The sequence below is a fragment of the Dioscorea cayenensis genome, chromosome 17 (assembly GCF_009730915.1).
Source record: "Dioscorea cayenensis subsp. rotundata cultivar TDr96_F1 chromosome 17, TDr96_F1_v2_PseudoChromosome.rev07_lg8_w22 25.fasta, whole genome shotgun sequence".
Classification (NCBI taxonomy): Eukaryota; Viridiplantae; Streptophyta; class Magnoliopsida; order Dioscoreales; family Dioscoreaceae; genus Dioscorea; species Dioscorea cayenensis.
In genome coordinates, this window is record NC_052487.1 from 812,685 (window position 1) to 835,426 (window position 22,742).

Consider the following 22,742-nt stretch of genomic DNA (forward strand, 5'->3'; position numbering starts at 1 on the left):
TAGTTACCGTGGTCTAATCTAGTCCGGAATAGTACGAGTAAACAGTAAAAGAAAATTTGCTTACACACCCTTGGCAAAAGTAGAAATTTGTTTTTTCGAATGTATACTTTATGGATATACTATTGTACGGTTGAAGAAATGAAATATTGAATTTGTGATTTTTTTTTTTAATACTTTATAAATATATTATATAAGCATTACAAATAATGTCAATATTAAATATTAAAATGATAATATTAATATGGACGGAACTACCGAGGTCGACTAAAAAAAATTGGTACGGGGCTTTGCGGAAATTATTGAAAACAATTTCATAGCAAAGCTCGAGGATTCCATTTTCACTATCAAGCGAAGTCTCAAGTTTTTGGGGCAGCGCTCAAAGGAGTTCATGGGAGACACGTTGGTTGGGGAGGCGCAGGACCAGACCATGAAATAGCTTGTTGTGCGGGTTGTTTGGGTGTGAAAAAACATTATTGTTTCCCATTTTATCTTTCTTTTGTTTTTAACTTGTCATATTATTCCACATATAGTTGATTTTCATTTTGTTGCTGGATCTTTGTTGTTTTGTTATGTTCCATTTTTTTGTAGTGGGCTGTTGTTGTGTTCATTCATTTCTAATCTCAGTCATTTATCCACATTTTCAATATATATATATATATATATGATAACTAAACATAAATTTAGCTTCATTAATTTTGAATTTTAATATAAATACAAAGTAACTACTAAATCACAAAGACAGAGATATTGAGACACAAAATTTGAAGGCTTTTCATATAAATATATTTATAATTTTAGATTTTTTAAGAGTATATGTGCAAAAACTATTTAAAATTACTATCACCCCATTGTGTTGGATTTACTATGAAATTGTAAACACAAAATATAAGCAAGAATGTTTTCTTCTTAAAAGTCCAATTTGTTTTTGTTCACATGTTCACTTGAAAACATTGGTGCTTTTGAGTCTTGATATGTGACTTTTAGAAATATCTCTTGTTAGTCATAGGTTAATTTAAAATTAAAATGAATAAGAAAACAACAAAATTTGATTGGTCATTATCCTATATATATATATATATATATATGAATAACAGTTAATCTTAATTTAATATTCAAACTTTTGACTCTAATGTATGATATGTATATAAGAATTTTGTTTAGGGTTGCTAAATTAAACCACATGGTGGAAATGTGGAATCATATAGAAGTTTTATGCCCTTTATGTGTGGCAGAAAGCAACATAAAATGATTTAAAAAACATGGATGATATTAAAAAGGAATTAAGTGGTACATAATTAAATATTTTATATATATATTTCGTCAAAAAGGTGCATTAGACCAAGAAGTAGGAAAAACACCATTATTTGTTGAATGACAAGCCTAGCTTTTGAAAGCTTGATATTTTATTTGCATGCTAACTATGGTAAGCTTTTTGATTAATAACCATCTCATCTTAATATATTATAAACAGTTATTCTCATTCAATTACATTTTTCTAAAAAAAATTGAAGTTTGGTAGATTCCACAACTATTCAATACAATATATTATGTATAGATCTATGTTAAAAAAATGAGCTAAGCCCAATTATTATATATAAGCATGATTACAAGTTTTTTTTTTTAAAATTCAATTTGCTTTTTCTCTTTATTCTACTATAAACTCAATTTATCCTCTATTTACATATGGAAGATTTTTTTTAAAAAAATATATAATAACATCTCTTATTTGGAAAAATTATATGGTTTACTTTCACATTATAAGAAGTATGGTAACTTTTTTTTTTTACCAAGCAAGAGAGAAAAAATCAACTTCGTCTTATAATTTTATTTGAGGTGAGTGGCTTGCCCACCTTAATATATATATATATATATATTATGTTTGTGTTTTATCAAATATTACTATACACTTTAGATGTGAAGTTTTCACAAAGCTTTTAATTCAATTTTTTTAACAAAATTAACTATAATGTTCTAACAACATAAGAATAATAATAATAAAAAAAAAAAAACAGAATGATATAAAAGACTAATTATTTACTAGATAAGGAGGTTATATATCATTGATACTAAATGAATATGATAAATAACAAATGACTCAAGCGAGTAATTAAGAAATAAATAAATATTTATTTATATGACTTATCCAAAGCTTAGAGACTATGTGACGCAATGGATGATGTGTAACATGATAAGGAAATCCTTTGAAGATGGCATGCACGTGACTACGTGAGTTGGTGTATTGATATGAAAGTCACTAAACCTCATTCACACAGAGCATATAATTTTTTAAGCTTGATTTCTATATTAATAAATGAAAATAAATAAATACAAAATTGTTATTCCAATGATTTTTTAGAAATATCATTTAATTCAAATAGTTAAATATACTCTTAATTCAAAACTAAGTTATGCTTCATTAAGAGATGCTCTCAACTTTAAAAAAAAAAAATAGAAATAAGTGAAAATAAATTAAATCTTTATATTTATTTTTGTGGAACAAGGGGGTGCACTTGGGTGCATGTAAACCTAAAATGGGCATTGGCTAAGTATCTCTTATTAATGGGTCATTGTTTTGGTTTCAAAGTTTGGCTAAAAGCCAAACTTTGAATTAGATATATATATATTTATTTTTGTAAGGCAAGAGATGGCTTGCAAAATCCAATGGTGGCTAGGCTAGGCTAGGCTAGGCTATGTCATTGCTTTGATCTTCATTCTTGGAGTTTATTATTCACCTAACAACTTATGGACAAAACTTCAGGGATTAGGGACCACTTTCTTTATCACAATCAGAGATCAATCTCATTTATTAAGCTCACCAAAGTCAAATGAAACAATTAATCTGATAATTGAATAGATGAAATTATTTATTTTATTGTTTCTTACTTATTCATATTACTTCTCTGGTTTTTTTACTTGTCTCATTTAAAAGATTTTTTTATTTATTAATTTAAAAAATTTATGAAATATTAAATATTATTTTTTAAAATCTACATTTTATATTCAATATAATTGTATAAGATTCAATAAATCATATTTAACCACACATTTTATTAAATCATATTTTAAATAAAATAATTTTATTAAATAATATAATTATTATTATAAATTTTAAATTATCAACTAATTTTAATCGACTTTTTGAATCATGTAAATTAATTAAAATAGATTAAAAAAACTGACTGATCATTTTGCTAAGAGGAGAAATATCTCTAATTTTCTATTTGACACAACTTAAAAGAAATACACTTTTCTAACCATTCAATCAATTACTTTAATAAAAACAAATAAAATAAATATTAATTTGATCAAAAAAATTTCATAACTATTGCTTTAAAAATGAACTAAATATACATTTAAACAACAAAAAAAATCTATAAATTAAATTTTTTTTAGTGGCTCATACCTAATTCTCATAACTTATAAAAAAATCATTTTCTACAAGAAAAAATCTAGAAGCGCATTTTTGAATTTTATAAGATGTAAAAATAATTATGAAATATTTTAAATTTTATTTTATTAAAAAAATTTAAAAAAAACTTAAAAATATAAATGGTAGCTCACCTAGAAAATAATCAAAACGTAGCCCCTTGACCTTCTAGAAGCTCACACCACCAACCACGTGTGCCTCGTTGCGTTTCTCAGGCATCAAGCCATCCTACAAACCCGAACCTTCCAATCACTTCCAACTAAATCTCACCGTTAATTTTTTTTCTCAAGATTCCCGCTCGTGATCACACGGCCGCCTTCCACTCGTTTTCCTCTTTTATGAAAACGCGCCTCATGTTATCTCTTTTTATAAAAACGCAAAACGAAATCCAAAGAGAGAGAAAGGGATTGAGAAGGGACTCTCACATGGAGGAACAGCGAGAAGCGATCTCAGCCGCACATCTAGGATCACCGAAGTGGATCCCGGCCGTCCGTAGCGACGGAGATGGCAACCGTGATGCGGAGAAGGAGGAGGTCGGCGACGACTCCGACTTCGCATTCGTGCCTCGGGATCCGATATCCGGCCAGGAGGTCACCGCCGATGATATCTTCTCCAATGGCCAGATCCGCACAGCATTTCCCCTCTTCGGGCGAGAGCTTGCGCCGGTGATCCCGATGCAGGGGCTGGCGATCAAGGATCGGGATGAGCTCGTGGGGTCGGCGTCATCGTCGGAGTGCGACGAGCTGGAGGGTGTTCCAGAGGCGAGCTATTGCGTCTGGGCGCCGGAGCGGCAGGTGCGGAGCAAGTCGTATGGCGAACCAGGGAGGTTGCGGCTTCGTGATATTGTTCAGGGCCGGAGCCGGAGTGATGGGAATAAGAAGTTCTTGTTTCTCGCGCCGCCTCCGCCGCCGCCGCCGGTGGTGGAGAAGGAGAAGGAGAAATCTAAAGGAGGGAGTGAGAAGAAGGGGAAGGTGGGTAAGGTTACCGAATTGGATATAGTCACCGCACATAGGCTTTACTATTCGAAGAAAGGCGGTGAGGGTATGAAGGGCGGTAAGCGGTCATTCTTACCTTACCGGCCGGAGTTTGTTGGGTTCTTTGGCAATGCTGCAAATAGATCCCATTTCTAGAATTTTTATAAATATATATATATATATATATTTAATTATGTTTTGCATTGTATTTGTTTAATTAATTAATTAATTAATTAATTTTAGCGTTATTTAGTTGTTTGTGTACATTGATTGTGGTGTGATGAGAGACGTGTAACATGATGAAGAGTTTTGATTTGATTTGATTTGATTTTGTTGGTGTATTCTGACTATTAGTTGTACAAAAATGAGACAGAATGGATGAAGAAGTCAATGGGTTGATTTTGAACTTGATTTGATCTTAAAATTCTTCATGTTTTTTTTGGTAGGTAGGATTATAATTTGATCCGTATGAGTTTCACACACTCGTGCAATTTATTTGGTTTGTTTTGCATCTAACAAAACACTGCATTTGTTCTCTCTCATTTAATTTTTTTTTAAAAATCTTTTTAAGGTGTTTTTCACATGTACATATTAAATATTTAATCAGATCCTTAAATCATGCTTTATCATGGTCAATTTTAAAATAAGAAATTACTATAATACCCCAAAGCCTTTTGTTTAGTTATATTCCTAAAATTCTTTATTTTAGAATTTTGTTAACCTCAGTTCAGTTGTATGCATGCAATTATAAAATTTCCATCAAATCTTAAGGTTGATTGAACCATTCTTTTATCAAGCCTGCCCATACTAGTTTATTTCATTAAAATACACTCTGCAAGCACACTAGGGTGCTTCACATACAAAGTTTGTGAACTAGGCTGAATGGTAATTGATCATTGATGGACATTTTCTCAAGCACAGGGTTTAATTAAGCAGGGAGAGGACTCAAACCAGCTAATTTTTGCAAGGTGGCTGCATAATCCCTGGCCCATAAATCATAATGAATTATCTCTTCAAGTGAAGGACTGATCACCAGTTCCTTCATATGTGCTTCACAGGTGACCTCCACAACCTTGAAAATGTCCAGATAACTAATCCTGAGATATCAATGAAAAATTGTCAAATACATTGATAAGCAGGAGTTTGAATTTATCTTTAAAAAGCAAGAAACAAATATACTTTTCATCGAGAAACATCTCCACAGCTTTCTCATTAGCAGCACTGAGGACTCCAGTCATGGTGCCTCCGGCCCGACCGGCGGCGTAGGCAAGATCCATGGATGGGTATTTCGCATTATCAGGAGCTTTGAATGTTAGAGAACCAATCCTGCATCATCTCATTTGAAACAGTTACATTACTGTCTGGAGAGTTCAGGATGAAAATGATTGTCCATACAAATTTAGAGCTCGGAATGTACAAAGAATTCTTACTTGCAAAGGTCAAGACGGGGCCAAGTGACCTCAGAGCAGTAAATTCTGTCCGGCCATGATAATGTGTAGAGGATTGGCAGACGCATATCAGGCAGTCCTAGCTGAGCTAGAACAGATGAATCCTGAAGGCGAATTAAAGCACATTTGTCAATGACTTGAACAAATCATTTCATTTGTAACTGATTTTTTTTATGAAACATGCATTGCACACTATAGTATGTAATGGTAACTGATTGTTACCTGTGTCTCAATCATTGAGTGTATGATGGACTGTGGGTGTATGACAATCTCTATATGGTCGTAATCGGCACCAAACAAATAATGTGCTTCAATAACTTCTAGACCCTATTCAAAACACCAAAATTGTTAGCAAGTGGAGATCCCAGTTTCCTAGTTATAGACAATTAAGAAAATTAGGCAGAATGTGTTGTATGCTATACCTTGTTGAAAAGAGTGGCAGAGTCAACAGTGATCTTCTTTCCCATGCTCCAGTTTGGATGTTTTAAAGCATCAGCAACTTTCACTTCCTTCAACTTTTCAACTGGCCAGTCCCTGCATGTACAGATATTTACATATTGATCTGATGCTAACAGGAAAAGCCACAGATTCAACTCAAAGTTCAACAGAAGATGTTGCCAGATGGCTGGTGAGTGTACATAGTGAAGTCTTCATTAAGTCATGAAACCCCAGAGTCCCAAAATGGAATAAAGTAAATCAATTTTCAATTTTCTTCTCCTTCAAGCATTTGTCTTAACAAAAAGTTTGGTGGTGACAAACCTGAAAGCACCACCAGATGCAGTCAAAATGATACGTCGAAGTGCCCCCTCCGGCAAGCCCTGGATACACTGCAGCCAGAGAAGTGATTCCATTATCAGTATCACAACACTTGAGCAACCATTTCTAAAATACAGTCCAGTTAAAGAACCCCCTTTTGTACCTGGAAGATTGCAGAATGTTCCGAATCTGCAGGAAGTATCTTCACATTGTGCTTGTGTGCAAGTGGTAGCACAAATGGTCCTCCGGCTATGAGGGTCTCTTTGTTTGCAAGAGCTATGTCTTTTCCAGCCTCAATGGCAGCAACAGTAGGCTGGGGACAATGGAGGAAAAAGGAGACTGATGTTCAATGACAAAAACATGGATAAATGAATTTCTTTCAGTGAAAATAATGAAAAAGAGGGATCTTCATATTTGCTGATCAGTCATTATAACTAGAATAGGTAGCACAGATCATCCATGCAGACACACATGTACTTGCAGACATGCACAATGATGCCTTGTGTTATCTTTCATCAAGCATCCAGATAATACAAAGAAAAGCATCCTAAAATGAGCCCTAGAAGTGCATTGTATTGCTTTATATTCTCTCAATTCCCAGTGTAAACACCAGCAAATAAAAAATTCATGCTGTCTTCTTATTATCTTAAACACTCTTTTGTGTACGCCAACATCCAATCAGTGTTACTATTGAACAGAGCAAAATGACATTTCCACTTTATACTTCACCATAGAACATACTTAACTTTGATCAGGGAAACAGTGAATAGGCACAAGTTGACTGTCTTACCTTCAAGCCTGCACAACCCACTATTCCTGTAACTACTGAGACAGCATCCGGGTGGCGAGCAACCTACAAAATTAATGTTCACAATTATCAGCCCATATATGTTAACAACAATATCAAGCTGAAACTTTGAAGAGGGAAGTGAAGTGACAGACCTCCACAATGCCTTCCTCACCAGGAATAATTTCTGGCTTGTGATCAGAATCAGCCAAAGCTTCTTTAAGCTCAGCAACTAAAGAGGCATTTTTAACTGAAACCAGTTGAGGTTTAAATGTTTTCACCTGCACAAGGAAACCAAATACCAACGCTCCATAAGAATCCAAAGGTCTTCAAAGTAAGTACAGGCACAAATCAACATTCAGTTTGCAATTACAATAAGCCTGCATCATTCTAACCTGATCAGCCAAAAGAGTCACATTTGAACCAGCTGCAAGTGCAACCACTTTGAACTTTTCTGGATTCTCAGCCACTATGTCCAATGTCTGAAAGGCACCAAATTTACCAAGTTCAAAAAAGAAGTTCAACAATATAAAGCAGTGGCCAACAATGACACAAACAAAAATTTCCAAAGCTGATAGTGGCTATCATGCAATAGGGAGATATTTCTAAAGCATGATCCAAAAAGTACAAAATCTCAGGGATGTTCTTGCTCCACCAGGAGATTATATACCTGAGTACCAATTGAACCAGTGGATCCAACAATAGATATTGGCTTGGGGCCATCCCATGATTTGCGCCCCGGGTCTGGAACAGCTCGGCCTGGCCAAGCTGGGGCAGGAGGCTGCTGCAATGAGCAAAAAACTTTCCTAGATGAACTTGTCACCTTCTTCTGCATTGTGCAAAATCCCACTGGAAACGCACCGGTTTATTCAGAGAGATAAATAAAGGCATGCATTTAAACTTTCAAAAATGATTTCATAAAAAGAATAAACACTCAGGACAGTAAATGCATCTTATAAATTGAGATAAAAAACGCAAATTTGTATGAAAAAATTTCGATAATTAGAAATGATTAACACTCAATAATCATAATCAAAAGGAAGAGAGAGACCAAAATCCAACAACACAAGCATTCAAGCCAAAGTCCAAGCAAGCAACATCCACACTGCTAAATCACCAACTCTCCCAAATAATCAACTCAGCTAGTCCCACATAAAAACAAACAAAAACATCAGATTCCAGACTCGGCGAGACAAACTCCTCATTTTGCAATAAAATTCATAAAAAAAAAACACTAAAATACATCGTAAATCCTACTACGCTACAGAGAAATACTCAAACAAATCAATCACAAATAAGATACCCAACCAAAAAGAACAAAATTAAAATGAAATCCAGCATGATAGATGGAAGTAGTACCTCTGAGCTGGCGGAAGGGGCTCTTTTGGGCATCGAGGAAGGAGACAGCTCCAACCTCTCCAGAAAAAGGAAGCTTCAAATCCATGAAGATCAAGAGAAAGAGAGAGTGAATGATGGAGAGGAGAAGATGGAGATTATATATAAGGGAAGGAGAGAGAGATGGGACGAAGAAGGAATCGAGAGCAGAGCTCGTTGAAACCGCGAGCTCTCGTACTGGATTATGCTCTCCACTTCCTCTCGGGCCGGCACCAATAATTAAATAATAAAACATTAAAAAAAAAAATGTTATTTTATATTTATATATATATATTTTTTTTAACTGAGAAAACAATCAAGAGATGGTTACGGATTTATTAGCTCAGTTTAATAGTTTGATTTCTAAAAATTTTTTGAGAAAAAAAAAAATCAAGGCATAGCTTAGTGATTTTTTATCTTATTTATATTTGTGAGGTTCCAAATTCGAAACTTTTAAAACTCAATGTAAAAAATAAAAATAAAAAATAAAAAAATGCTTATCGGCAATTTGTTAAAAAAAAGGAAAAAAAAAATCTGAGTAAACTTATAGTACTCTAATCAATCGGATTAATAAATCTCCTGAGTAATTAATATATGATCGTAACTGTTTATTCCTTATTAACCCATTGTACAATAGTGTTTGTGTTATTTGTTGAAAAAAAAAACAAAATAAAATTTGGTTGTCTGTATTTTGTAATTTTAAAGCTTGTTTTATTAATATTTAATAGAAATAAAGAGAGTTGTCTGTATGTCAGAAGTTCTAATTAAATATATAAAAATTATATCTATAATCTCTTATATTTTCTAAAATTGATTTTGCTTATACCTTCGGAAAATAGTGAAATATTTTGAATTTATATAGAAATTCATAATTACAAAAAGCTTTTCTGAAGTCATTTATTAGAGCTCTAACTGATGATTAAGTAACGGTATAAAAATGTCAAAAATCAAAAAAAGAGTCGAGAATGAAAATTTAAATATAGACTTTCAGTGAATGAAAAGGGAGTGAAAAGTTGCTTGACAATTGAACTAGAAGAATTAAATATAATTTTTTATTTAAATAAAAACTTATTTATCTACATCCCTTTTTTGTGCTATGGAATAATTTGAACCAATAAGTAACCTAACAAAATATTTATACCTGAGATGGAGTTTATTATAAATCTCTTGGATTTTATGGGTAAAAACATCTGTGTAATTTCCGGTCACAATTCACACATGATCATGTCCATAGAGGCAGGACAAGATCCACCGTCTCCCTTTATCCTGATTCTCTGAATCTGAATAATTAAATAAATTATTTATATAGGTTTGAAATTTATCAAAATTTACATGGATATTATATATATATATATATTTATCTTAGAAAAATAGGAATATATTGGTTATGACTAGTTCCTAGAGTCCATTTCAGGTTGTAAATAATGCCATGGATTATATTTCAGTAATAAAATACTTTATCTCAAATTAAATAGATTTTATGATCAAATTCTTTATAGGTCCACTTTAAAAATGATTTTGACAAATTTTTTTATATATAAATACTGGTGTGTGGGGAATGTTTTTTGTTTTGAGTAATGTAATTTTCTTTTTTCAGTATTTATTCCATGATTAATGGGCTATGGTTCTCTTGTATTGTGTTGTTTTTAATTTACACTTATTATTATTATTTTTTTTTGTCCCATAATAAATATGGTTTATTTATTTTATAAAATAAATTTAAACTTAAAAATAGATCACTTTGCTCTTAAACTAATTATTAGTTTTATTTAATAATTTTTAATGAATGGTTTCTTGACTCGGATCAGATCTAGTGGGCAACAAATGTTTATTTTAACTATTAAAGAGCATCTTGACTTAATTAACACAATAATGTGATTGTCATGCAAGTGTCTTTGATGTCACTCTCATTCATTGTGCTCCATGCTATTTTATATGTTATCTTTTTTCTCTTTCTCTCTTTTTTTGTTTTTTTTGTGGCACAGACCAAACTAGGAAGGATATTAGTCACTAGTCATGAAACCACCTTTTTAATATATATATATATATATATATATATATAGTCTAATTTGAAAATTAATCCTTAACCCTTTTCAAAAAAAAAAAATCCTTAATAATTAGTTCTATATTTACATGTAGTTAGTGCTTGGAAATTAGAGCAACTTTTTTTTTTTTTAATTTCATGGACTCCATTATGGTAAGAAATTGCCATAATTAAAAAATTCTCAAATGGTCATTCAAGTTAAGTGGAAGATAATAAAGAAAGTTATGTACATTTCAAGGCAAAAGGAAACATAAGTGGATCTCCAAAGTATGGCCAATAAAAAAGTATGTGGGGGGTATTAGTGGAAAATGAGAGATAGATGTCAGTCTATAATGAATAATATTTGGTTTTTATTATTATTAAGCTGTGTTCTCACATGAAATTTGATGCCTTGTCTAAGTCCCATTAATCAATCTCATGTGCAACATTGCATTTAATTTTATTATTATTGGTCACAAACTGCACACTTTTGATGTGATAATGAAAAGAACCTGCCTTTTGGTTGTTCCATGACTTCTTTTTTTGGTAGTTTTGATTCCACCAAACTCATTTATTATTTAAAAAAAAAATTAATGTATTAGCCTAATTTCAGTTTGTGAGGACAAATTTATTGGTCTCATCTATTATATATATATATATATTATAATTCATATTAATTCTTAATTTTAAAGGTTCTTTATTTTGGCCAAACTTTGAGTAGGATCAGACCGTCTACTTTTGAGTTTGAAGGACTAAAATAACATTCCTCTATTTTTATTTTTAATGAATAAATAAATCATTAATTTATTGAGAAAAAAATAAAGCAATTAAAAAAAAGAAAAAAAAAAGAGAAAAAAGGACTAAGCCAAAAGAAGGGGTTATTTTTTGTACTTTGTCTTGATGATAATTTTTAATTTTTTATTTGAAAATATTTAGCATTATTTTATTTTTACAAAATCCAGGTTGAATATGCAATGAAATTAGAAAATATAAAATGTTTTTATATGAGAATTAAAGACATTAGGAAGTAAAGATGTAACCCGTCACTTTGGGGAATAAAAATAAATAAAAAAACTCATAACATAAGAACATAGGAATTTTAATATTATGGAATGTGCTTGGTTTAAGATTGTAAAAAATATTCCACATAAATATTATAATTATAATAATCAAAATAATCAAAATAAAAATATTTTTATAAATAATAATAATAATAATAATAATAATACCGTATGACATAGAAAAAATATTTAGGTAAAAAACTCTGATATTTTCTAATGGTATCTAAAGATTCCATAATATTTTCATTAAAAAAAAAGTGACTAAACACTCTTAATAAAATTTTCCAATATATAATAATAATAATAATAATAATAATAATAATAATAATAATAATAATAATAATAATAATAATACCTTTAGCAAGCAAGTCCTAAATAAAGACTAGAGCTAATATATATGAACCCAAAATTATTTTCTCTCTTTTCAATATCATGTCAATTCCATCAAATAAAGTGTGTGTGATATTGTTTTTCAACTTAAAAAATAATAATAAAAATTAAAATAAAATAAAATAAAAAAAGAAACGGCCAATTGAACCAAAAGTGCAATTTCTATGAAAGTTAATTTTGGACAAAAGTGCTTCTATCAATAACGTGAATGGCATGCAACCACTTGCAAAGAATTCTCATTTCCATTCAAACCCTAAAAAATATCTAAACCTTAAAAAAAAAAAAAACAAACAAACTCTCTTTATCAACAACGTGCATGGCATGGTCCAACCATCACTATAACAACATAACAAGCTTGTAAAACATTTTACATAAATGAATCATTGTCCTCCAAAGACAACCAGCATTTATGAACCAAAATATCACCACATGAATCACAAACCTCATTTAAATATACATTGAAAATATTCAAATTTGCTGAAATTATTAGGAAAGTTATTGTAAAGCATATTCATATGAACTGTATAATAGTCCATGATAGTAATAACTATTTCTTATAAACCTCCTCATCAAACAAAGTGAAGTTATCAAATTATTAATTGCAGAAACTTACTAATCTAGTTATTCACTTCAACTGTGTCCATCCTTTCTTCTTGTATTTCAGAGTGATTCAAATCCATGGTTGTATTAGAAGGGTACTTGACTTCGGCAACAGATACGGTTGTTCTCGCAGCTTCATTCTCTGTATCCTCCAAGTTTGATGCCACTGAAATATCATCATCGCTCGAGAGCCGTTTCTGAACTGATGCTTTCGGTTGTCTTATGGCCGTGGCTGCTTCAGACATCACAACTGCCGGTGGTTGTGGAGGAACCCATGCTCGTTGGTTTGGCCGGGCGCTGGATGCCCTCATTTCATCTGTTTCATCAAGTTCAGTTAACTTCACTGTTTTCTTTCCCCACCAGGGTTCTGAAACTAAGTGGGCTTTGTCATTGGGCTGAGAAGGTTGGCCATTATCTTGTAATTCAGAAACTGAGCCATCATCACTGCTAGTTTGGCTGACAGTTTGTTGAATTGGCTGAGGGTCACTTTTAGTTTGGTAGGGATATCCATAGTTCGGAGCTGGTTGACTCTGCTGAGGGATTTCCCATGGCTGTTTGACACGAAAAGAGAACTCATTTTTCATCAGAGTTTTGGTTGAAGTGATAAGTAGCTAGCTCAAGACAGTCACTACACAAACTTGTTAACTTGGTTTATTGATTTGGAAGTCATAAGAATCACAAAGAATGTAGAACAAAAGGAAATAAGCGAATCTAGCCTACTATCCTCTAGGAGCATTTAGAAAACGGCAATAAATTTTTTTAAATGACAAGCACAAAAACATAGATTGAAATTAACATGATAATGAATGTAAATCAATTAAAAAAAAAAATTTCAGTACAAACCTTGGGTCTAGGTGCTAAGACAGGTTTTGAGGGTGGCTGATTAGGATTTGGAGGCATGTCATTGATCTCCTATAAATTAAGAAACAAATGGCAAACAAAAAAAAAAAAATTTCTAACTCATGAGCGAATCAAAGAAAAGTATTGATAAATCACAACTTATAGACAGGTTTTGATGGTGACTGATTAGGATTTGGAGGCATGTCATTGATCTCCTACAAAGATTATGATGAAGAAGAAGAAGAACTGTTACCTTTATCCCAGGAGGCTTCTCACCTCGTTGTATCATGGCCATTATCTACAAAGATTTTGAACTCATAAGCCAATTTTTTTCACGGAAGGAAAAGAGAAAAAATAACATATAGACAGAAGATATTTAGATGATTAAAGTCTACAAAGTACTTCTATCATGATAATGAAGTCAAGTAAATACAGGAAAGATCAGATTTATTCTGCACACCTCCATATACGACTTAGGATGAGGTGGTTGAGCTAATGGTTCCACAGATGCCGGCGCTGATGAAGGCCTCACTATTCAGAAGCAATTACAATATGAGGGAAATATGAATGATGGAACATAAAATTTGAACTTGAAAAGAGCACATACTGATCTAAACAACAACCTGTCCCGAAATCTGAATCTGATGTACCATTAACTTTCACTTGCTGAAAAGGAAAAAGAATGACACCCGTATAAGAACTATGATGAACAAAGTTAAAAATATTTTAAAAGGCCAAGAAAAGTGTACGCTATATACTACAAGAAATTACCTTTGGAAAGACAGAGGAGTAAGTTGGTTCTGAATGGTCAACTTGGGAATTTCTCCAGGAGTTATTGGTTGTCCCTGAAGGAGCATGATAAATGTTCACAGCACTTTAGAAAAATATGTCCTACTCAACATAAAACTGCACCTTAAAGTTTGGAAATATGCCACAAAGTTGACAAAGTAACTGACAGTTTTACCATTAAGATCTACAATGTAGTGCAAAATCAAGCAAGATGAATTTTTTTTTTCTGACACGCACAGGACTGAAAATAAAGAAAATACATCCAACACAAAGAGACCCAAAGAAAGGGCCCCAGATAGGAGGGAAACTTCCCAGCAAGATGCATATCAAGATGCAGAAATGAAAACCTATATACCTATCTGATTAACATACCATTGCTCGTTGTATGCACTCCTATTGATTTATCCTCATATCGGCCATTCTCTGTTCTCATTTCCAATTCTCGAATAGTTTTGGACATGGATTTCATCTCCTTCATTTGCATATCCATCATCTCCATAAAAAGTTCAAGACGCTTACTCTCTACAGATACATGGAATGAAAAATGATAAAAAAGAAAAAAAAAATTAAAAAGCCATATAATAAATATATGATTGAACCAAAAAGATTAAAAAAATGAAGGACCTTCATTTTTTGCATTTACTAATTCTTGACTAGCCTTAGCCACAATAGCAGCTGCAGAAGCGGCTGCTTTTGCAGCTTCTGCAGCTTCTTCAGCAAGGCTGCTCTTCAATTCTACTTCCTTTTTGGATTCTCTATCTTTTTCAACAACCTTCTGAACCCAAGACTGCAGCCTAGGAACAACCATTTTCTACACAGGAAAAAACAAGGAACACAATACATTATAAACAAAACAAACTGTCATAAATTGTACAAGATGAATAAATGCAAAAGCAGTTGCTGCTCCAGAAGCAATTGCTGCCTTGCTGGAGAGACCACAAAGATATTATAAATGCGAACGCAGTTTTTGGGTAAAGAGTTATGTAATACCTTAAAAAGAACACCAGTTGCTGCTCCAGAAGCAGTAAGAACACCTATTGCAAACAAAGCATGCTTCCACTGAAGCCGGGGTTGCTGCAAACTAGCACCCAGAGAAGAACCACCAGCAACAGGCTGCAAGGTCTGAATGGGAGCTTGAGGCTGCAAGGCTGTAGATGGATTGGGCTGGCTTGCTGTAAGGAAATAGAAAATCAGAATTTATAATCCACAGACCTTCATGTCAAGAAAGGCGTGATAAATGCTAAATATTTCTGAAGAAACTACTCATGGAGAGACAATGTTAAAATATTAGAAGATACAATATATAAGCAACCTTGCAAGCAGATACACTATATGCATTCAATGCATCAATTTTATGTTACATATTGAGAAATAGACAAACAAAATTTGAAATCTATAGAAAAAGAACCTTGTTTTTTATTTTCCCAAAATTTAAGCAACAATAGCTGTTATGCGCAAACAGAGTAACACTTATGATCACCTTGATTAGCTTGGTTTGTGGTGGTAGTCCCTGTACCTGCGGCATTTGAAGGTGCTGAATCCTGCAAGTCATCACAAAACCAAATCTAATAGTAAGAACTTATAAAAACCATGAAGAATTATATCACCAAGAACAAGCACACTCTCAGATGATATAAGGCTTACGGGAACACGGCGGAAGGCCTCATCAATTTCCTCTTTTGAAAGGCCTTTCTTTTCAAGGAAAGCACGCCTGAAAATCACCGGGGAGCCCTTTACTTTGGGATGAGATAAAAAATTGACAGCATTTTGCACTTGCTCCTCCCTCATCGGTTGCGGGATAGCAAATGGTGGCCTTCCAGAAGATTCATGGGCCACCTCTTCTTTAACACTCTCACCTCCATTGCTCACTGGGTTCAATGGATTGCTCTCTGGAATCAAAATAAAGAAAGAAACAACAATGAAATACAATCAGGACTTCCTCTCCCTCATAAAGCATCATACTGATTCTCCAATTTCATATCTCAGATGAAAAACCCAAAAAATAGTACCAAGCTAAACCTAAATTCCGTACTTGCAAGTTAAAAAAAATCAATTTTTTTTTTCTTGGTAGAATTTTCGGGTCAGAACTCACTTAAAAGCCATATAAACTAAATAAAATCCAAAATTCCATATAAATGAGCCAGATTCCAGCACAATTACAAAAAATCAACAAATAACTTGAATTCATGATTTCCATAAAAAAATTCACATGACCATGAAAACAATTAAATAGATTACCCAGAACAAAGAAACAAAAAAACTCATCCAGATCATCCGGTTGTCAATCTTAAAATCAAAAACACCAGCAACAAGAAAAGATCAAAATCAAGCAAAAAGGAACAGCATCGGTGATTGAAGAAATCACCTTGGGTCTGAGCTTGGGCATCAGGGGCGATCGTAGAAGTCTTGCGTTGGTCCTCCATGGCCGCTCTTCGTCGAAGCTCTCTCTGAACTCACCCTCTCTTTCTCTCTCGCAGTCTAAATATCGAGGATTTAAAAATAAGAAGAAATAATAATTATATATATATATATAAGATAAGATTTATGGGGGACAATTTAAAGGACAAAGTGAGCCCAACCATGAGCCCAAATTTTAATTATTTATTTTTATTTTATTATTATTATTATTAATAAATTCTAAATTTTAATTTGTGATGAGTAAAATATTTTGATATGGTACTAAATTATGGTTTTTTTTTTTAAATTTTGAGTTTTAAGTTTCAATTTGAATTAAAATAGTTATCCAACTTTAATTTTATTTCACTGGTCGGTCAATCGAGGGAATCGAATTTTTTTTTTTATGATCTTATGTTATAAATTCTTTATTGGCAAATAAGATGGAATGATAAGCTAGGCTAACAATATGTCATATATGTCTGGATAGAGAATTTTCGGCATCTATATCATTAAAAAAACAAAAATCAGAATCTCTTGAGACACCATTAGGTAAAATAAAATTAAAGTTGAATAACTATTTTAATTCAAATTGAAGTTTGGACCCCAAAATGAGAAAAAACTATAGTTTAATATCATGCCAAAAAAATTAATCCGCCTAATAATCTTCTGATGTATGTAACAAAAATATTTTTAAGCATAACAACTTTTCTATTAAATTATTAATTTTAGAAAAAATATTAAAAATCCAACGAAAAATTACATAAACTTGACCTATTACACATGGCCTAAGTTTTCTCTTAATTTTAAAACACTATCTTTTTCTTCTTTTATTTAGAGAATTAGTTACATGTCTTTTTTTTTTCTGTAGCTCCTGATACAAAGAGACAGTAGATGAAGGTTTCTTTGGTTGTGGTCAAAGAAGCATTCATTGACCTATTGCTCTTTTTTCTGATTTTTAATGTACTCTTGGAATTCTACTAAAATGTACATGGAGTATATCTAAGCCACTAGCAACACTATTGACACACCTAGAAATGAGTGCTTTTAACTGATATTATTATTTATATATATAAATAATAAATCACAAATTTATTTAAAAAACATCAAACAAGTACAAGTACAATAAAATTCCAAAGATGATAAACTCCTAAAAGAACAACAAATCAACCATATTAACTGATAGTATATATATAAAATGAATAAATCATAAACCAACGAAGGGCATAATAACAAAATTAAAATGCACACTAGGTTTGTTGTTGTTTTCTGTTCGTTTTTCAATAAATCTGTGATTTATCAATTTTTATAAAAAAAAAAAGAAAAAGATATGCACACTAGAAACTAAGATGTGATTATTAAACATCCCTACAAAAGGAGTATGGATCAAGAAGAAAACAAATATGGTGACAATCAAACTGCTAACTTCTAAGTGATGGCATTAATAATGGGTTGTTTTTTTTAGGCTGGGTTGCAAGTGTCATCAGTGTGAATACTCAAATGAAAAGGGCGTCTGCTGAAGAAATTGAGGTTGTGAAGCCTGTTCATGTCCTAAGCTGCAGATAATTAAGGAAGAAAAATTAAACAAAATACAAAATTTTAATTATATCTTCATAATTAGTTTTTTTAACAATGAGGAAAAAGAAAATAGTGAAGTGGGTTACTATCTCAGACAGCCTGAGTAGGTCTTTGTTATCGGACAATGGTTTTTACTAGTCCAGCTGCTCTTTTCTCTTTTATTTTCGTAGTCATTTCTTCTTTGCTTTTCAAGTGCCTTACCTCGGGTAAGAGACTCCTGTTTGTTTCTATTTTGAGTTGTTTTATCTTAATGTGTCTATCCTGTTTCTTTTCTTTTTCAATAAAATTATGATTTATCCACGTTATTTAGGGAGTAACCATAGAACAAAGAGACGAACATGATGATCCATGGATGCAAAAAACAAAGGGGTTGTTGTTCTTAACCATCAATGACAATTACAAGAATGTCCCTTCAACTCAAATAAAACAATCATTGAACCAATAATATAATCTCTGTGAATAAACACAAATATAAACAACATGAATCATTGATCACTTTCTTTAACTTTCCCCATCCTCCAAAGTACAAGGAACAACCACCTCCTTATTCTACATAAATTTCAAGCTTCATGACAGGAATGATGCAGTGATGGCATCCTTCTTTATTATATGAGGGTTGTTGTCAAGAAGAGCTTCAAGTGATCTGGCTTTCCTGTTCCTAACCCTGCCAGCTTCTTTTAACAACTCACCCAACCTTCTCTTTTCATCATCTACATCTGGGTTGGCAGTCCCAAGTTTCTCTTCCCTTATACCCACAACATATTCCAAGATCTCAATGGCTTCATCTAATCTGCAAGATCATTCATAACAATACATCAATGTAAGTTTCTACCATGTATTATTACAGAGTTTACACATAAGATAACATATTAAAAATATATATCTAAGATCATGCAGTAAAACAGGAAATTACACAGATGAACTTTAGGAAAATTAAGAAGGTAGCTAAGCAACAAAGTACACATGTAAAAGCTTAGAAAAGAAAAGGTAGCACCATTTAGCACACTTTAAAAAGCATGAAAAAGTAGACTTGAGATCAAGGGGAATAGAGAAATGACTGGCAGAGTCTTCATCATTAAACTTTACACGGCCTTGCTTTGCATGGCATGTGCACCGACATTATCATTCAGACTATCAAGTTTGTGTTAACAAATTAATAAGAGATGATTATAATGACTTGATGTGTATAATAAATGTAATTAAGAATGTATGACAATTAAAGGCCACATACCTTCCCATTGCATCATATGTTCCAGCAAGATTGCTGTAGACTCCGAGAGTGTCTGGATGATACGGTCCATACTCATGTTCTAGTATGACCCGGGCTTCCTCAAAGAGATCGGCAGCTTCATTTATCGCATACCTCTGTACACAAGCTAATCCCATCTGGTTCAAAGCAATGCCGAAGAAAGCAGACTTTTTCTCCCCACATGCCCGTAATTTTGTGACTGCATTCTTGAAAGAGGCATAAGACTCGGTGTAATTCCCTCTGATATAGTATAGGACCCCCATCTGTGCCTCAATACCAGCAATTGTATTCTGCTGACCAGGAGCATTGTTATATATCTTTAAGGCCCTTTTCAGCAATTTCAGTGCTTCCTCATGCTCATTCATAGATTCATACAAGGCAGAAACATCGGTGAGACCACTAGCAATTTCCTCTGGTGTGGTTCCTGGGAGAGGCCTTCCGTATATCTTAAGGGCATTCTCACAGTAAGACCGGGATTCCTTGAGCTTCCCTATCTTAAGATACAAATCAGCAAGACGGACAAACACAGAAGCAACAGTTGGATGGCTTTCCCCTTTAATGGACTTGAAAATGGTTGCCGCTTTTTGATATGCAAAGATGGCCTCATCGTATCGAGCCAAAGCTAAATAAGCATCTCCTATGCTGCAATCCACAGAAGCAACATCTATTTCTTGGCCATTTGATGCCATAGCCATGCTGGCCAAGACCAGATGCTCAAGAGCTGCTTCATGATCACCCTTTGTATCACAAATAAGACCCATTAGCCTCCTGTCTGCAGTTTCATCAAGAGATGATGGAGCACCATTCTCTTTGTGTATGTCGAGGGCCATTTGACACAACTTCTCTGCCTCGTCAAACTGCAGCGCTTGCACATGAGCTTCAGCGAGATACCGACAAGTTTCACCAACTCTTGGATCCATATCACCCAAAGTCTGCTTCTGAATGTCTAAGCCATTGCTGTAACACTGCAAAGAACTCTCCACCTGCCCCAGCATGGCAAAAGTATCACCCAATTGCATGCATCCGGAGAATTTAGCAAGAGCATGATCCTGCCCTTGTTCCAATACAGGAATGTCAATTGATTGTTCAAGAACAGGGATAGCCTGCCCATACTGTCCTAAACTGCAATGTATTGCAGCCACAACATGCAAACTCATTACTAGATCCAAACTTGGTTTCCCGGCCGTCCGTTTTTCAAAAGATTTTACTGCTTTCAATGCATACTTCAGGGCCCTCCGCGGATTATCTGATGAAATCAACTCCCTTGCATGCTTAAGCCAATAAGAGCCAAGATCTTTATTCTCAAGTCCTTCTTCCAATGAATTCTCATTCCCATTCTGTAATTTATCCTCTCCCGGTGAAGAATTTTCTTGTTTCTTTACATGATTGATTCCTCTCTTGCTCACAATGCTATCAGCTTTTCCATGGGACACCTTGCTTTTTGGACTGGCTCTTGTTGAAGAATCAGACTCTAGCTGTGATCGATTGGCCCTCTTTGACTTCTTTGATGATATGGACGACTTGCTGGGAGATTGGATCTTGTTTCCTTTCTCAGACTTCAAACTTGATGACCCATTTCCAGCATCTACAACCACCACATTTGTACTGACTTCTTCTTCATCTTCCACTATCTCCCCAACCTTCATGTCCCCACCGACAAGATGACGCAACTCCGAATCGATCCTTGATTCATCACCATCAGATCCATAGCTGTCTTGTGAAGGTGACCCATCACCTGAGCTCTCTAGTTCACATACATTGTCATAAAGCTGTTCTATGGATGTATTCACACAACCCTCCACTGGTAGGTCAATCCCTTCACTTTGAGGACTCTGGGAGGACTTGGGCAAGGATAAATTCTCTTTCATATGTGAAGTTTCAGACCCATTCAATGCCTCATTCCCATCAACACCATCCACTATAATTCCAGGCATTGCTGGAACACTAAATTTTCACAAGATTGATGAAGAGTTGATACTCAAAAGTCTGATACAAACAACACTGCAAAGCATTTCATAGTGAAACACAAAACCATCAAACTTTTGATCTATAATTTAACCTAGAAAAATTAATCAAATCTAGAAACAAAACTTCTCTCTTTCTCTCTTTCTCTCTTTCTCTCTTTCTCTCTTTCATGGAACAAAAAATAAAGAACCAAATCAACAAGAGGGATCTCTTTTTGTAGAATAAACCAACAAATAAATATTAATTCAACCCTAAAACATCCAAAAATCCAACCTTTTGATCTTCAAACAACAGCATGTAGAGCACCAATGCAATCAATTATAATCACAAAATCCACAACTAAACCATCGAAAAACCACGAAATCAAAGAAACACACATCGAGACCATCAAGTCAAGACAAGAAGAACAAGGGGGCAAAAAAACACAAAACTCCAATCAAAGGAGAAACAAATCAAACAATTCCATACTTCAAGCAAAACACTTGAATCCAAACGCATAAGAAACAAAGAAAACACTTCAACAAAAAGGCATAAATCGAGAGCTCGTACCTCTAGAACCCCGCCATTAGAGAGAAAGCTGCGAGCTTTTCCCTCCTCCGGAGACAAAGCGAATGAAAACAGAGCTCTTTTATATATTGAAACAACACAAGGCATTGGGAGGGAGACGAAGGGTACATACGTAATTTCAACCAACAAAGTGAATTTACTTATAATTTAATAAATAATAAAATAATAAAATAATAAAATAATTAGTGTTTGGTGCCGAAGCAAAGCTTGATGTGGACCTCTCTGCCACCACCTTTTCTAATTTTTCTTTTTATTAAATAATTTTACTTTGAGTAATTATATCATGCAGTAAAATGACAACTTTACCCTTTTCTACCATTTAATGACTTGTCAACCGTCAGATTAGATCAACATAGCTCAACACAGGATGGCATTAATGTGATGTTTAGAAGAATGAGAAGAGTTAGTGAAATGACAGATGTAACCTTGATTGAAGAGTGAAATGGAGATGGATGATAAGGACATAATGGGGATAGATGGTAGTGTGATGGGACAGTCAGCTACTGGGGGGACCAAACAC

At 33.4% G+C, this 22,742-nt stretch overlaps 4 protein-coding genes across 5 annotated transcripts; 1 reads left to right on the forward strand and 3 right to left on the reverse strand.

The window, feature by feature from the left end:
• The first annotated feature begins 3,780 nt into the window (after positions 1 to 3,780).
• On the forward strand, positions 3,781 to 5,154 carry LOC120280574. The gene has a single exon (XM_039287446.1). The coding sequence runs from the start codon at positions 3,781 to 3,783 to the stop codon at positions 4,555 to 4,557; it is 777 nt and encodes a 258-aa protein (XP_039143380.1). The 3' UTR covers positions 4,558 to 5,154.
• Positions 5,155 to 5,229: 75 nt separating this feature from the next.
• LOC120280573 (1-deoxy-D-xylulose 5-phosphate reductoisomerase, chloroplastic) lies at positions 5,230 to 8,992 on the reverse strand. Its single transcript, XM_039287444.1, has 12 exons — positions 8,752 to 8,992; positions 8,063 to 8,241; positions 7,788 to 7,874; positions 7,548 to 7,673; positions 7,396 to 7,458; positions 6,769 to 6,918; positions 6,609 to 6,676; positions 6,272 to 6,383; positions 6,072 to 6,176; positions 5,832 to 5,953; positions 5,581 to 5,727; positions 5,230 to 5,498 (listed from the first exon to the last, which is right to left on the reverse strand). Exons 1-12 carry the CDS (start codon positions 8,834 to 8,836, stop codon positions 5,330 to 5,332), a joined length of 1,413 nt encoding a protein of 470 aa, XP_039143378.1. The 5' UTR covers positions 8,837 to 8,992; the 3' UTR covers positions 5,230 to 5,329.
• Positions 8,993 to 12,670: 3,678 nt separating this feature from the next.
• On the reverse strand, positions 12,671 to 16,967 carry LOC120280772 (peroxisomal membrane protein PEX14). 2 transcript variants are annotated; one of them, XM_039287716.1, is made up of 12 exons: positions 16,835 to 16,967; positions 16,114 to 16,358; positions 15,950 to 16,010; positions 15,460 to 15,641; positions 15,094 to 15,280; positions 14,842 to 14,991; positions 14,452 to 14,525; positions 14,304 to 14,346; positions 14,141 to 14,211; positions 13,934 to 13,978; positions 13,684 to 13,752; positions 12,671 to 13,391 (listed from the first exon to the last, which is right to left on the reverse strand). In XM_039287716.1, the coding sequence occupies exons 1-12, from the start codon at positions 16,890 to 16,892 to the stop codon at positions 12,858 to 12,860; spliced, it is 1,719 nt and encodes a 572-aa protein (XP_039143650.1). In that variant the 5' UTR covers positions 16,893 to 16,967; the 3' UTR covers positions 12,671 to 12,857. The 2 variants fall into 2 exon arrangements, with proteins under 2 accessions (XP_039143650.1, XP_039143652.1); XM_039287718.1 differs by lacking the exon at positions 13,684 to 13,752.
• Positions 16,968 to 18,790: 1,823 nt separating this feature from the next.
• LOC120280518 (protein KINESIN LIGHT CHAIN-RELATED 2-like) lies at positions 18,791 to 22,255 on the reverse strand. Its single transcript, XM_039287377.1, has 3 exons — positions 22,205 to 22,255; positions 19,673 to 21,691; positions 18,791 to 19,231 (listed from the first exon to the last, which is right to left on the reverse strand). The coding sequence occupies exons 2-3, from the start codon at positions 21,622 to 21,624 to the stop codon at positions 19,009 to 19,011; spliced, it is 2,175 nt and encodes a 724-aa protein (XP_039143311.1). The 5' UTR covers positions 21,625 to 21,691; positions 22,205 to 22,255; the 3' UTR covers positions 18,791 to 19,008.
• Positions 22,256 to 22,742: the final 487 nt, after the last annotated feature.

Bases quoted from the DNA above. Each gene is read 5' to 3' on its own strand.
- LOC120280574 (XM_039287446.1), top strand. From the start codon at position 3,781: ATGTTATCTCTTTTTATAAAAACGCAAAACGAAATCCAAAGAGAGAGA.
- LOC120280573 (XM_039287444.1), bottom strand. From the start codon at position 8,836: ATGGATTTGAAGCTTCCTTTTTCTGGAGAGGTTGGAGCTGTCTCCTTC. The intron at 7,674-7,787 runs GTTAGAATGATG...TTCCTTGTGCAG, and splicing joins TGACTCTTTTGGCTGATCAG to GTGAAAACATTTAAACCTCA. The intron at 6,177-6,271 runs GTATAGCATACA...TGTTTTGAATAG, and splicing joins CTGCCACTCTTTTCAACAAG to GGTCTAGAAGTTATTGAAGC.
- LOC120280772 (XM_039287716.1), bottom strand. From the start codon at position 16,892: ATGGAGGACCAACGCAAGACTTCTACGATCGCCCCTGATGCCCAAGCT. The intron at 16,011-16,113 runs GTAAGCCTTATA...GATGACTTGCAG, and splicing joins AGGCCTTCCGCCGTGTTCCC to GATTCAGCACCTTCAAATGC. The intron at 13,979-14,140 runs GTGTGCAGAATA...AAATCTTTGTAG, and splicing joins ATCCTAAGTCGTATATGGAG to ATAATGGCCATGATACAACG.
- LOC120280518 (XM_039287377.1), bottom strand. From the start codon at position 21,624: ATGCCTGGAATTATAGTGGATGGTGTTGATGGGAATGAGGCATTGAAT. The intron at 19,232-19,672 runs GTATGTGGCCTT...ATGATCTTGCAG, and splicing joins ACATATGATGCAATGGGAAG to ATTAGATGAAGCCATTGAGA.